At 31.7% G+C, this 12,641-nt stretch overlaps 2 protein-coding genes across 3 annotated transcripts in view; one reads left to right on the top strand and one right to left on the bottom strand.

Moving 5' to 3' along the window:
• Positions 1-12,641, top strand: part of LOC115695707 (dual specificity protein phosphatase 1) — an 86,558-nt gene that overhangs the window by 14,121 nt on the left and 59,796 nt on the right. The window lies entirely within an intron of this gene.
• On the bottom strand, positions 2,420-5,571 carry LOC115725526 (putative kinase-like protein TMKL1). Its single transcript, XM_030655080.2, has 2 exons — positions 3,861-5,571; positions 2,420-3,271 (listed from the first exon to the last, which is right to left on the bottom strand). The coding sequence occupies exons 1-2, from the start codon at positions 5,293-5,295 to the stop codon at positions 2,634-2,636; spliced, it is 2,073 nt and encodes a 690-aa protein (XP_030510940.1). The 5' UTR covers positions 5,296-5,571; the 3' UTR covers positions 2,420-2,633.

Genomic DNA, 12,641 nt, shown 5'->3' with positions numbered 1-12,641 from the left:
GGTGCATAGAAACGCTTTTTCGGTCATCTCTATCCTGAGGGCCAAGACTCCCTTTTTGGAGTTTGCCCCTCTGCGGACCTTTCCCTTTCGAGAAATCTGAGCGGACCTTTCGCGGATCCTGCACCTTTTTCTTTTTCCCGGGGGTAGAAGTAGGGTTTTTCTTTTGGTTCCCCTCAGCGGGATACCTTATAGGGCTTGGTTCCCTAGATTTTTGCCTTTGGGTACTTGGCGAGGATTCCTCTGGTTCCTTTCCAAGTCCGGCTGACATGGCTTTAGGATGCACGTGGATTCCAGATGCCTCCATGGCTTTTTGCATGGCCAGCATTACCTCTTGCATCTTTTGATTTTGTGCTTTTTGGGCTGCGATCTCAGCTTCATGATCGACGGCCTTTTGTCTTAAGAGCACCAATTCCGAGTAGCTACCTTCATCGTAGGCGTACTCATCAAGGTTTCCCTCGTAATCATCATCAGGAATTCCTTCTTCTTCCTCGGAACCCTCAGTTGCCCTTGAGGCCACGTCCTCCTCATTTGGGTCTTGAGCATCTTCAAAAGGGCGAGGTTGACGAGTGCTTCGAGTCTCCACCATTGTTGTAATGTATTGTGTGTTTACAGAAGCTTTCTTCAGCTCTCAATGAAAGCACAAAAATGTTGACCGAGGTTTTCGACAACCAATAAAATAATAAGAATTTAGAGAGCTGTAAGAAATTAAGAGAGAGATTTTTACGTGGTTGGGGCGTTAATGAGCCTTAGTCCACGAGTCTGTATATTTATGAGTGCATTTAATACAGAGAATGTTCTTGGTGAGTATTTACTCTTCTTGCACTTATGCAACCCAGAATTCTCGACCCCCATTAATGAGCTTTGAGGGGGTATTTATAGTGTTTTTGTGGGGTGATCCCCAGAATTATAGTACATGTATTTCTGTAACTATCAATAAAGATGTGTATTCCCAATGAATATACCGTGGGTAATACATGGTCAAATCCCTAGGTGTTGTAGGGATTTTATGTGGGTTGTCCTTATTCTCTTTGGACTGATGTGATTCTTCACAGAGTAGTCGTCATTAGACTTTATTGGTCATCGTCTTGTAGGTGCAGATCGGGGGTCGTGTTGTCAGACTTTATTGCGTGTGGCAGTTCCAACACGCCTCCTCCCATGAGGCATTAAATGCGAGATGACTGCTCAGAGGAAGCCTGACACCTCCCGGAGATGCTTTGATGCCATCTTGGTCTCCGGGAGCATATAGAACCTTGCATGCCTTCTCCGGGAGGCATATCCAAGATAATGCCTTTCTTTACAAAGACTTAGCTATTAATTTAAGTGCTAAAACCTTTGTGTCCACGTGACCTTGTCTGGTTGGTCCACGTACATTGGGCAAAATCAGGGGCAACAATTGTATTATAAGACAACTTATTAATTTCAAAAATAAACTTTAAAGTTACCCAAATATATTTTATCTAATAAGATAGCATAATATAACTCAAAAAGAACTAATTAATTATTAAGATGTTTACAAATAAGTTTTAGATGTAACTAAATTGTATCTCAAATTATATAAGTTAAAAATAAATTTTTTCACGTAAAAGTAATTAATTAGTTTCTTATCAGCGTCATAAGTAACTAAAATGTTACTTTTAAAAATCCAAGAAAATAATAAAAAAAAAATAGGATTAATTTCGTTTCAAGCATATAATTTTGAAATTAAAATATTTTTAATAATGCAGAAATATATTATTATAATTGAAATTTATTAAAATATTTTTATAAATAATTTATATTTTAAGTATATTATTGAAAAAAATTCCAAGTTCTTTTCAAGGGAATAACTTCATATATTATTTTTTAACTTTTTTTTTAAATTTACGATTTGAGTTTCTAAAGTAGTTGCAGCACTAGTTGCAATAAGAGTTTCTATACGATTTTTTATAGCAATTTAAGTTGCAGCACTAGCTGCAATAAGAATTTTTATGTAAAATTTCGTAAAAATGTAAAAAAAAAAAATATTATTTTAAAGTGTGAAAATGAAAAACCTTTTTCTTTTTATGCAAATATAGTCGTTTTCATTAGTTTCTGTCCTGTTCTCCTCATCAATTTGCCTTAAAATTCATATATATAAAAAATTAAATCCACCGATTTTTTTTTTTTTTTTTTTCTGAAATGAGTCCACCGAAATTCATATATTTACTATGTATACCTAAAATTCATTTGCCTTTTGCTGCAAAAAAAATAAATAAATAAATAAAATCATTTGCCTTTAATTGGTTTTGAAATAAAGTATGACAAGTACATTAAAAGTATGAAAATCTAACCAATAAAACAAAAAAGATAGCAAGAATATGAAATCCAATCCAATCTCATTAAAATTGGAAATCCCATCAATTTGTTTGGATAGAATTGAATTGAATAAGTTTAATAGAATTTGTAAAAATATATATATTTAATGCAAACTAGACAGCATAAACTGATCTTCAATTCCTAGGAATACAACATCCAAATTCAAAGAAACACTATCAAATATACCTTACATTAGTTCTGTCCTGAATATGAGAAGTAAAATTAAGATTATGAAAACAACACTAATGGGATTCATATATTTTCTTCTGATGATTTTAAAAAGTAATAAGAAAGAATGCTTAAAATGGGGTACCAATTTCACTCCTGGTTTCTGTAGGGCTGTACAAAGCAGATCTATTTCTTGGTCTATTTTCCTCCAACTGCTTCACAACTTCCTCCATGGTGGGTCTAACCGAAGGCACCGGGGCACAGCAACCCATAGCAAGTTTCAAAGCCTGGATCAATCCCTCCTCCATGGGACTTCGAATTCCTTTCACAACTTCTTCGTCGAACACCTCCATTGTTGTCTCCTCAAGAACTGCCACTTTAACCATTGAAGGCAAGTCCACAAACTCACTTCTTCCATTCTTCCCAGGCTTCTTTCCTATCAAGATCTCTAACAACATAATTCCAAATGCGTAAACATCTGTCCTTGAGCTACACTTCTTCATCCTCTGAAGCTCGGGTGCTTTGTAACCGTCGGTCTTGGCAAGTGCCACTATTTCGTCGGCCACAGAGGGAACCATGATCTTGTCTAGGCCGAATTCAGTCAGCCTGGCGACGAAGAAGTCATCAATGTGAACGTTTTTGGATCTCACATTTCCATGAGTGATGGGATCTTCAAGACCCGTGTGGAGATATGCTAGCCCTCTAGCTATGCCTAATGCAATTTTGTGGCGCCTAGCCCAGTTCAGCACAGGTTTTCCAACTCTAGTTTCTGCACAAAACCGGAAAAGTATATAATGAATAAGTTCAAATGAAGTTGTACCAAGTGCCCATGACAAAACAGCAAATGTGTAAAGCACTTCATTTTGCAATTTCTTTACTGTGAATGAGGAAAAGGTAAAATGAGTAACTTACAATAGCAATCTAAGGGAGTAAATCATTTGCCTTTTCCACAGATCACAATGCTTTACTTAGAAAGATTACAAAACACAGTATCAAAAGGCCTCTGCCAACTATTTTATCCCCTGGTTTTATGCCTAAGGTGAAGAATTGTAGAAATGCCCACAAGTCTTCAACATTACTAAACAAATAAAAAACAAAAACTTTTTGACTTTGGAGCAATGAGCCATGCAATTTCTGTCTTCTATCGGTTTGCCTAGAATAATCTTTACACATATTTATAGCTTAGTAACTAATCAATCTCTTAGGCTTAACAGTGATTACTCTACAGATTTCAGAAGCAACAGGAGCATTAGTAATCCAAAAATGAGACAGCATAAACAATGCATACACATGAAACTAAAAAAATATCCATAATTTCGTAGCTACTAATGTTTAAAAAGGTGAATCAATATGCATACCATGTAAAAGATCATAAAGGCTTCTGTGAGGGAGATGATCATATATCAGAAGCTTCTCCCCTCTCTTTCCTTGATAGAAAGCCCTGAGTGGAATCAAATTCTCATGGCGAATCCTCCCTAGTTGCTTTATCACTGGAATACATGAGCTTCTATCCTTACAGCTACCTTCTCTCAATAACCTTAAAGCTATAGTGCCTCCATCAGCAAGCTTTGCCTTGTACACAGTTCCATAATTTGTCTTCTCCATAACTTGTCCTGTTGCATTCAAAACATCATCTAATGTCAAATGTTCACCCCCTTGAAACAATATTAGCTTCCCCTCACCGCCACCGCCACCTCCACCTCCACCAATACCATCATTTCCATCTTCAATATCATCTTCCCCTTCCTCCAATTCATCCTCACTATCTGCTTTACTGGTTCTCTTCTTATGCTGCACATACCCAATAAGCACTGAAGCCAAAACAACAGTACCAGTCATGAAACCAATCACCAGACCAGCGATTGCACCTGAGCTCAGTCTAGTGTTTTCACTGCAACTTCTTAAGGGTAACCCACAAAGGGCAGGATTGTTTCCCTCAAATACCTCTACACCAAATGATTTATCAAAAACTGGCAGTACCCCACTGAAGTTATTATGTGCAAGGTTCAGCTTTTCAAGGTTCAGCTGAGCTAAACCTTGGGGAATTGGACCTGAAAACATGTTGTTCCCAAGATCAAGCTGTTTGAGTATAGGAAACCTGGTTATGATGAATTCAGGGAAATTCCCACTGAACTTGTTGTCACCCAAATCAAGAAACTGCAAATTCTTGCAGGTAGAGTTTGGTAATGCAGGTTCAGGAAGAGACCCAGATAGTGAGTTACCATGAAGCCTAAGAGAAACTAGTTTATCACACAAGTTCCATATAGAAGGAGCCAAAACCCCATTTAACAAGTTATTGCCCAAATCAATATCAGAGATAGAAGAACTGTAGCCGAGCTCAAGAGGAATGGTACCCTTTAATGAATTAATATTAAGGTAGAGACTTTGTAGCATAGCAAACTCACCAAGCTCTCTGGGGAGTGAACCAGATAAATTAGCAGCAGGAAGCTGAAGAGAGAGAAGGTGAAGAGAAGGGTCTCTGAAAAGGGTAAGGTTAGTCCAATGGGGTGAAGAAACGTCGTCGCATAGAAGAGGAGAGCCAGTGGAAAAGACCCATTTGAGACCCCTCCATTGGCAAACTGGTACAGAAGAATTCCATGAATTTAAGAGTAAGTTCTCAGCGTTACCCTGTAATAAAGTTTTGATCTTTTCCAAGAGAAGAACAGCATCTGCAGAGAAAGAAGATGGCGGTATTATTGATACAGCTGAAGACTCATTAAGTGTTTTAGCTGAGCTAGTAACGAAGGAGACGAAGAAGAAAACATGGAGAAAGAAAAGCTTCATAGACTCCATGAAAGAAAGCAGAGTCAATACAGAAGAGAAAAGAAAGGTGAGAGAGAGAGTGCAGAGTGGTGGGGAGTTCAAAGGCGTTCTCTTTTTTGGGAAAGCTGACAGAGTTTCTTTTGACTAAGAGAGTAATAATCAGTAATCTCAGAGTCCAGATTAATTAAACGGTCGTGATTTGCTTACACACTCATGCAGTACTAAAGATATGCTTTTCAAAATGATGATCCAACGGTGGAGATACATTTAGGAGTGAAAATGGTAATGCAGACCCTACAGAATAAGAAATAAATGCAGTCTCATTCTTATATACTGGTAAAAAGAAGGAAGAAAAAGTGAAAGATGAAACCATTTCATTTCATTCCCTTTTTTTTTTTTTTTAATATATATATATAATATATTTAGCTTTGTTTGCTATGCACGCTCACCTTTATAATTCTTTCTTTTATTATATAGTCTTTGATTTTTGTTATTTTTTAGGCTTTGATTAGCATATGAAGAAGCCAATTGTAGTTCCTTCAAATCAATGGAGCTACTCTAATCCTTCATCTCTACCCTACACGTGTACATGATACTATTTTCTATGATTATTAACACTTATTTTGTGGCACTAATACTAAAATATTTCAATTGTTATTTTTTTTCTTTTCCAAGAATAATACATAATGTTAATTTTTTGTTTTTTACAATTAGATATAAATCATTCTTTTTTTTTTTTTGTCGACGATGTGACAACATATAACACAAGAAAATATTTAAAATATAAATTAAGTCCCTTATAAATTATATAAAGAAAGTATTAAATATAGAGATAATTGTATATAACATTATTTTTTATAAAAAATTTATTTTTATTTATTTAATATATTTTTATAATTTTTTATAGAAACAACACGAAAATAGTAAAAAAAACTATATACATTAAAACAATAATAAAAATAATATACAATTAACAAAAAATTAATAATAAATTAACAAGAGTGTAATATAAAAAGACTGTATTTTTTTAAATAAAATTATAAAAATATTTAAAATTCCGTAAAATTATATTTTTATAACTTTTTTTATTATTTTTTGTGTATTTATGAAATAATTCCTTAAATATATGTGGGCCATCATCCTTTTAGGAGTTAAAATTAACCGCTTGTATTTCATTGTAACAAAAAATCAATATTATGTATTATTAATTTTTGGGTGATTCTACAATGCACTTCCTTAAAAGAGATGTACTGATGCACCCTTAACTTGTTTCGGCATCTAGAAGAATTTTTTAGTCTAATTTTTTTTCATATTCATATACGTTATAGCTATTTAAGATATCCTACAAAATTTTAAAAAATTTGGAATAATTTACAATATAGAAAACAATGTTCAAACAGTCTATTTTACACGCATATAAAATAAAATAGTCACGCGTGCAACACACTGTTTGAACATAGTTTTCGGCGTGTTAAACTTTTCTGAATTTCTTAAAATTTTGCAGGATGTCTTAAATAACTATAACGTACACGAAGAAAAAATTTGATTAAAAAATTATTTCGGATGCTAAAACAGATAGGAGTGCATCAATATATCTATTTTAAGGGGTGCATTATAGAATTTTCCTTAATTTTTTACTGTAAAAAAAAGATTTAAGTATTATTGCTCAAATATCCTTAAAGAATATTTTTATATTTGTTTATTAATTAATATAAATTAAAAAAAATGTAAATAAATAAATAGTTTAAGAGTGTTTTTAAATCGTTACACGTCTTTATATAAATATAGATATATAAATAAATATTAAAACTTTTCAAAAAAAAAAATATTACAATATTTTTTAAAAATCGGTATGCTATATATGCAAAATTTGGATAAATGATAGTTTATTACTTTATTTTAAGCTTTTATTTGGGCCACCTTTCTTTTCACTGGAATTTACCTTCATCCTTCATCTCTACCCTACACGTGTCATGATACTAATCCACTATCATGATTGAATTGTTTATGAACGGTAGGAATAGGATTTTGTGGGTCTAATATGGTGATGATGATATTATATATAGGTGATCGTAAATAATACATTATACTAAAGTGGGCCAAGTGTGCAAGAAAAGATGAGCCACTGTGTTTCACTTGAAACTCCATAGTCCAAATTGAGTAGGTAAGACATTAGAATTTTAGAGATATATATGTATCGAAGTCGCTAAACAACATGAAAGTAACGTTTTCTTCTTTTATTTTTCAAAATGGGAATGAGAAAGTATTAGTTATAATCAATATTGTTGTGTATGTATAAAAAAATCATAATAAAAAGGGTGTTCATGAAGTGATTTACACCTATGTGTATGTTGTGGGGTCTTACCCTAGTGAGATCGTTTTCACTAAGATTTAGTCATTATTTCTACATTTTTTAGTTGTTCAAATTTATATGCTATCAAATATTGCATGGAAAACTCCCCATTTATGCAACTTACTTATTATAAATAGTGTTATTTGCGTTTTCGAAAGAGAGACACATGTAATTCTAAGATCTAAATCAATTTATGTAAGCCCAATAGAGATAATGGGCTAAACTCAGTGAAGGAGTAGGTCTACAGTTTCGGTTAGAAATCAACCTAATTACCACAGGAGTCGGACTACTAGGGTCCGGAAGGATATCTCACCTCGAAGAAGGAAGACCTGGCAAGGTGCATTTAGATGCCCTCATGGGGTACTTCCAAAAGGAAAAATGAAGAGGCATCCTCAAGCCGAGGCTGATGTAGCAGACCTCTGACATCGAATCCCACAATATCAGGATCTTGTCTCCTGTGTCAAACCATGAGAGTGTGTGTGTCGCCAAAGGAGACATGCCCTTTGTCCAACAGCTACTACACTGATGCTATTGTGCACGAAGGCAGCGCACGCATGCCACCTGTCCACATCAAGCAGTCCCCCCATGTACGGATGACTGCTGCCTCACGGGCTGGGCCTCACCGAATCGGCTCAATGTCAATATATTACTTGTATTCACCCCATCAGTGGGACATGTTCACATGCAAACCCTAGTGAGTTCGGGTACAATCATACCAGACTTTATCCTATAAATATAACATTAACTCTTCATGCAAAGGGTTGAAATTCAATTACTTACATAGTAAGGCCAAAAGTTAGGGTTCATAAACCAAGTAAGAACACTTGTGCATTACTTGAAGGCTTTTCTAGCTAAATAATATTGACTCGTAAACTAGAGTTTGTCAACACTCGAACCATGTAAAAAATCACTATCTCTAATTCTTTATTTTATCTATTTTCTTAAGCTTTCATTATGTTTAAATCAGTTTTTAAAAATCACGGTAAACACTTTGGTGCCTTCTGTTAACTTAGAATTTCCTTAAGGCTAATTAGGATTCTTACCCCCCAAACTTTGACATGTACCAAATCATGTTCTCTAAACTTTTAAGGTCGTTAAAAATGCCCCCTAAACTATTTAGATTATTGAATTTAAGGACTTTTGTCTAATTTTAGTAAAAAAATTTAACATGAATGAAAGATCAGGGGCATGATTTAGTATATGTCAAAGTTAAAGAGGCATGATTTGGTAGATATCAAAGTCTGGGGAGCATGATTTAGTACATAAACAATTACTATGAAATAGTAAAAATTGAATAAAATTAAATAAAAGTCTTTAAATCTAATAATCTCAATAGTTCAGAAGAAATTTTTAACGGCCAGAAAAGTTCAGGGGGTAAAAATCCAAATAATTCTTTTGTTAATATAAATGAGACTTTTTGTGAATTAGAATAACAATTTTAATAAAACATTTAGATACTAATGAATAATAATAAGTGTTGACCTCAAAAAGTGGCCAACCGACAGTAGAATCGTATGAATCTGATATTTGCCACGTGTTACACAATTAGAATTAAAAAATAAAGAACGCAAAGATTTTTATACATGTTCGGTCCCCTTAGTTAGCGGGTAATGACCTACTCCCCTTTTAGTTGTATTGATATCTAGAGATAATATTATTCAAATCACTATAGGTGGGATCTGTTATAGTTTGTGGCATGAGAGAGAGAGAGAGAGAGAGAGAGAGAGAGAGAGAGAGAGAGAGAGAGAGAGAGATGCATGAGTGAGGAGAGAGAGTGGTAAAACAATTGTATTTTTCAACCCTAATTTTTCTTTAAAAAATATCGTATATTTTTCTCTCTTAAATGTCTTTTTCACTTCTCTTCACTTTTTTTGTTATTATAATATATATCATATATATAATGTTATAAACAAACTCTTTATTTAATCCTTTTAAATAAAAGATAATATTTAATTTAATTCAAATTTAAAATTTAAGTTCAAATATAAATATCATATAATTGATTAATAGAAATGAATTATATCATTTTATTTTAATATTATCTTTTAATTAAATACACTATTCAATAAAATATTTAATCCAACAATTAAAATATAATTAGTTAATTTTTTTATGATTTATTTTAAAAATAAAATAATAAAATAAAATTATCATGAGCCTTTATATGTCACTTTACACGTGTGGGCTAGGTCCTACACGTGTGGGTCATATTATAAAGTCTAAAATTGATTTCTTAATTTTTCCACAAATAAGATTTATTATTTATTTTTTCAATAAATAATAAATGATTAATTTTCATTAATCTCTTATTTTAATAGGATTAAAATAAATATTATTTACACTAAAATAATATATTTTTCTCTTTAATATTATTTAAGAATAATATTATATTTAAGTAATTAATATGATTTTATCAAATAAAATTAAATAGTTAAATACTATTTAATTACACAATTCATGATTTTTACAATTATTCAAAATAATAATTTTTACAAATTACTATTTTTCCCTTGAGAGTTATTTCTCATAGAAATTAATTCTCACTCAAATTTTCTCATCAAATTAAAATTCTCCTATACAGTGTTGTATAAAGGTGACTTAGGGACCATAGACCTATATTTTGAAGCTTTAATACACTTGACTATTATTAATCTCATCTATATAATAATCTGGTTTATTACTTTCATTATTACTCCACTATAAATATGAAATTGCACTCTTTGACAATATAGAATTATATTTATAGAATGCTTACTAGTAGTCCATTGATATAATCAATATAAGTAGTTCACCATCTAATTATTAGTTCATAATTAGAATTGTTCAAAATTACCGTTTTACCGTTATAATTATCTCTTAATTCCTTATGCACCATCAATTCAACGTGAACAGTTAATTTATAATTTAATTATAGATTTGGATCTAAGTGTTAGCACTCCCAAAATTATTAACACTATAAGGGAACTAATATTCGATCCTTTCAGAAAGCTTGGATTCTATTATTGTATAATATGTTCCCATCTACTCAAATTATTAAGCTCCTAAAATAGAAGTTATAAGAATCATCTTATTTGAGAAACTTTAACAAGTGAAATAAAGAACTCAATAAACACAAATAGGAGTTCATGTATACTCAGGATTCAGACTAGTCTATTGATGACCATCGTTGTGATATGAATAACTCTTTCATGATAAACGACATGTTGATGAAACATATTATTACATCTCAGTCCAGTCATGTATAATCAAATTATACACAATATCTTTACTACATGTCTATCCACATATGTGATCCAAATCAAAATCACACACACTAGAGTATAGTGTATAGCAAACCATACTTTAATACACTACTTGCTAGTTTTATTCATATTTTATAATTTTAATTCTCTTGTACATCCTTACATGATTATACCTTCTCCATATGAATAAGGAATTTTACTAGGACCTTGGGACCCGGACTCCATATTTTAAAAAATTTGAAAACAAAAAAAATCACTTTTAAAATTTTTGTAAACATTTTTTATTTCTTAATCAATATTTTGGACTCTAACTCCAACCTAGACCTTGGGACCCGGACTCCAACCTCGGCCTCAGTTCAGGACTCGAACCACAGCTCCAGACCCAGACGTGGACCCGACTTAAATAAAATCATAAAATAAAAATGAAAATAAAAGTTATAGAACACAATTTTATTTTCTGTTTTTAAAATTAAAAAATAAAAGTGGTTATAGAACACATTTTTGTTATTAAAAATAAATTTTATTTTTATTTTTATGATTAAAAAATTAAAAAATAAAAATATTACCGAACACCACCCACACCCACCTAATTACTAGACTATGAAATTAAACTCTAGTAACAATGTGAGAGGTACATTTCTCTTTTTCTATGCACTCAACGGATAAATTTGTAGAACATGAATGGATTTGAAAGAATTTAAATAGTTTTTAATTTTATCATGAATTAAAAGTGAGTATTTTTTTTTAATAATAATCCCAAAACAACCTAAATATTCTTCTAATATAACTTATTTCTATTGAAATAGCCTAAGACAATTTTATCATATTTAATCTTTTTAATGGCAAATAGAAATTTACAACTTTATATCTAATTTATTTTCAACTTACTACTTACAAGTTACAAATTGGTTAAAAGAATATTACTGCTAACCAATAATAAAACAATTTATTTCTAGTATATTATTTTAATCTAACCCAAAGCCCGCAATTTAATAATATGTTTTAGTTAAATAAACTGTAGTAGTTCATAGACACACATAACTCATTATTTAGAAAGAGAAGACTATTAATATCCTTAACTTTTTAATGATTTTTATTAATTTATTATAAAATCAGATTATAAAAAAAAAAAAAATGCTACCGTCAACCTCCTGTTACAACTTCTTAGTCATTCTTCACGCCTGAAAACACATGACGGAAAGTTTATTTCTAAATTTTTTTCACGGGGGTGTTCGTCATGCTTACAACACCATCCCTGTAAATTTTTGAAAAGTTTCGAATAGTTTACAGTGCCAAAACTACGTTTGAAATTTTTTGAACGCAGGTGGTAAATTGGAATATCAATAACTCTGTTTTCGGTACGGTAAACTATTCGGAATTTTTCAAAAATTTACAGAGATGATACTGTAACTATAACGAATACCGCTATAAAAAATAATATTTTGGCATGTGATTTCGGACGTAGAAATTGACTAAGAGATTGTAATAGGAGATTGTAATTAACACTTCTCAAAATTAATTTACATAAAATAAAAATAAAAATAAATTAAGGGGCTACTGGGTCCCAAACGCTTTCTCACTATGTCTCAGTTGTTTTTTTTTTTTTATAGGAAAACTACTTCACTAACTGAGTTAATGCATGTACAATTATACATTAAGGAAATAATACAAAGTTAAGGAAAGAAATAGTACATTGAGGTAGGAGAGAAGTGGTTGTTATTTCATGAAACAAAATACTTGATTTTAACATCTAAATCGAAAAGTATCTAACCTACATTTAG

The sequence above is a fragment of the Cannabis sativa genome, chromosome 6 (assembly GCF_029168945.1).
Source record: "Cannabis sativa cultivar Pink pepper isolate KNU-18-1 chromosome 6, ASM2916894v1, whole genome shotgun sequence".
NCBI lineage: Eukaryota > Viridiplantae > Streptophyta > Magnoliopsida > Rosales > Cannabaceae > Cannabis > Cannabis sativa.
The sequence above is the reverse complement of the archived record's forward strand: the minus strand, read 5'-3'. Positions and strand labels throughout refer to the sequence as shown.

Coding starts and splice junctions, on each gene's coding strand:
- LOC115725526 (XM_030655080.2), bottom strand. CDS start 5,295: ATGGAGTCTATGAAGCTTTTCTTTCTCCATGTTTTCTTCTTCGTCTCC. Junction 3,272..3,860: donor CCTTTATGATCTTTTACATG/GTATGCATATTG, acceptor GGTTTTGTGCAG/AAACTAGAGTTGGAAAACCT.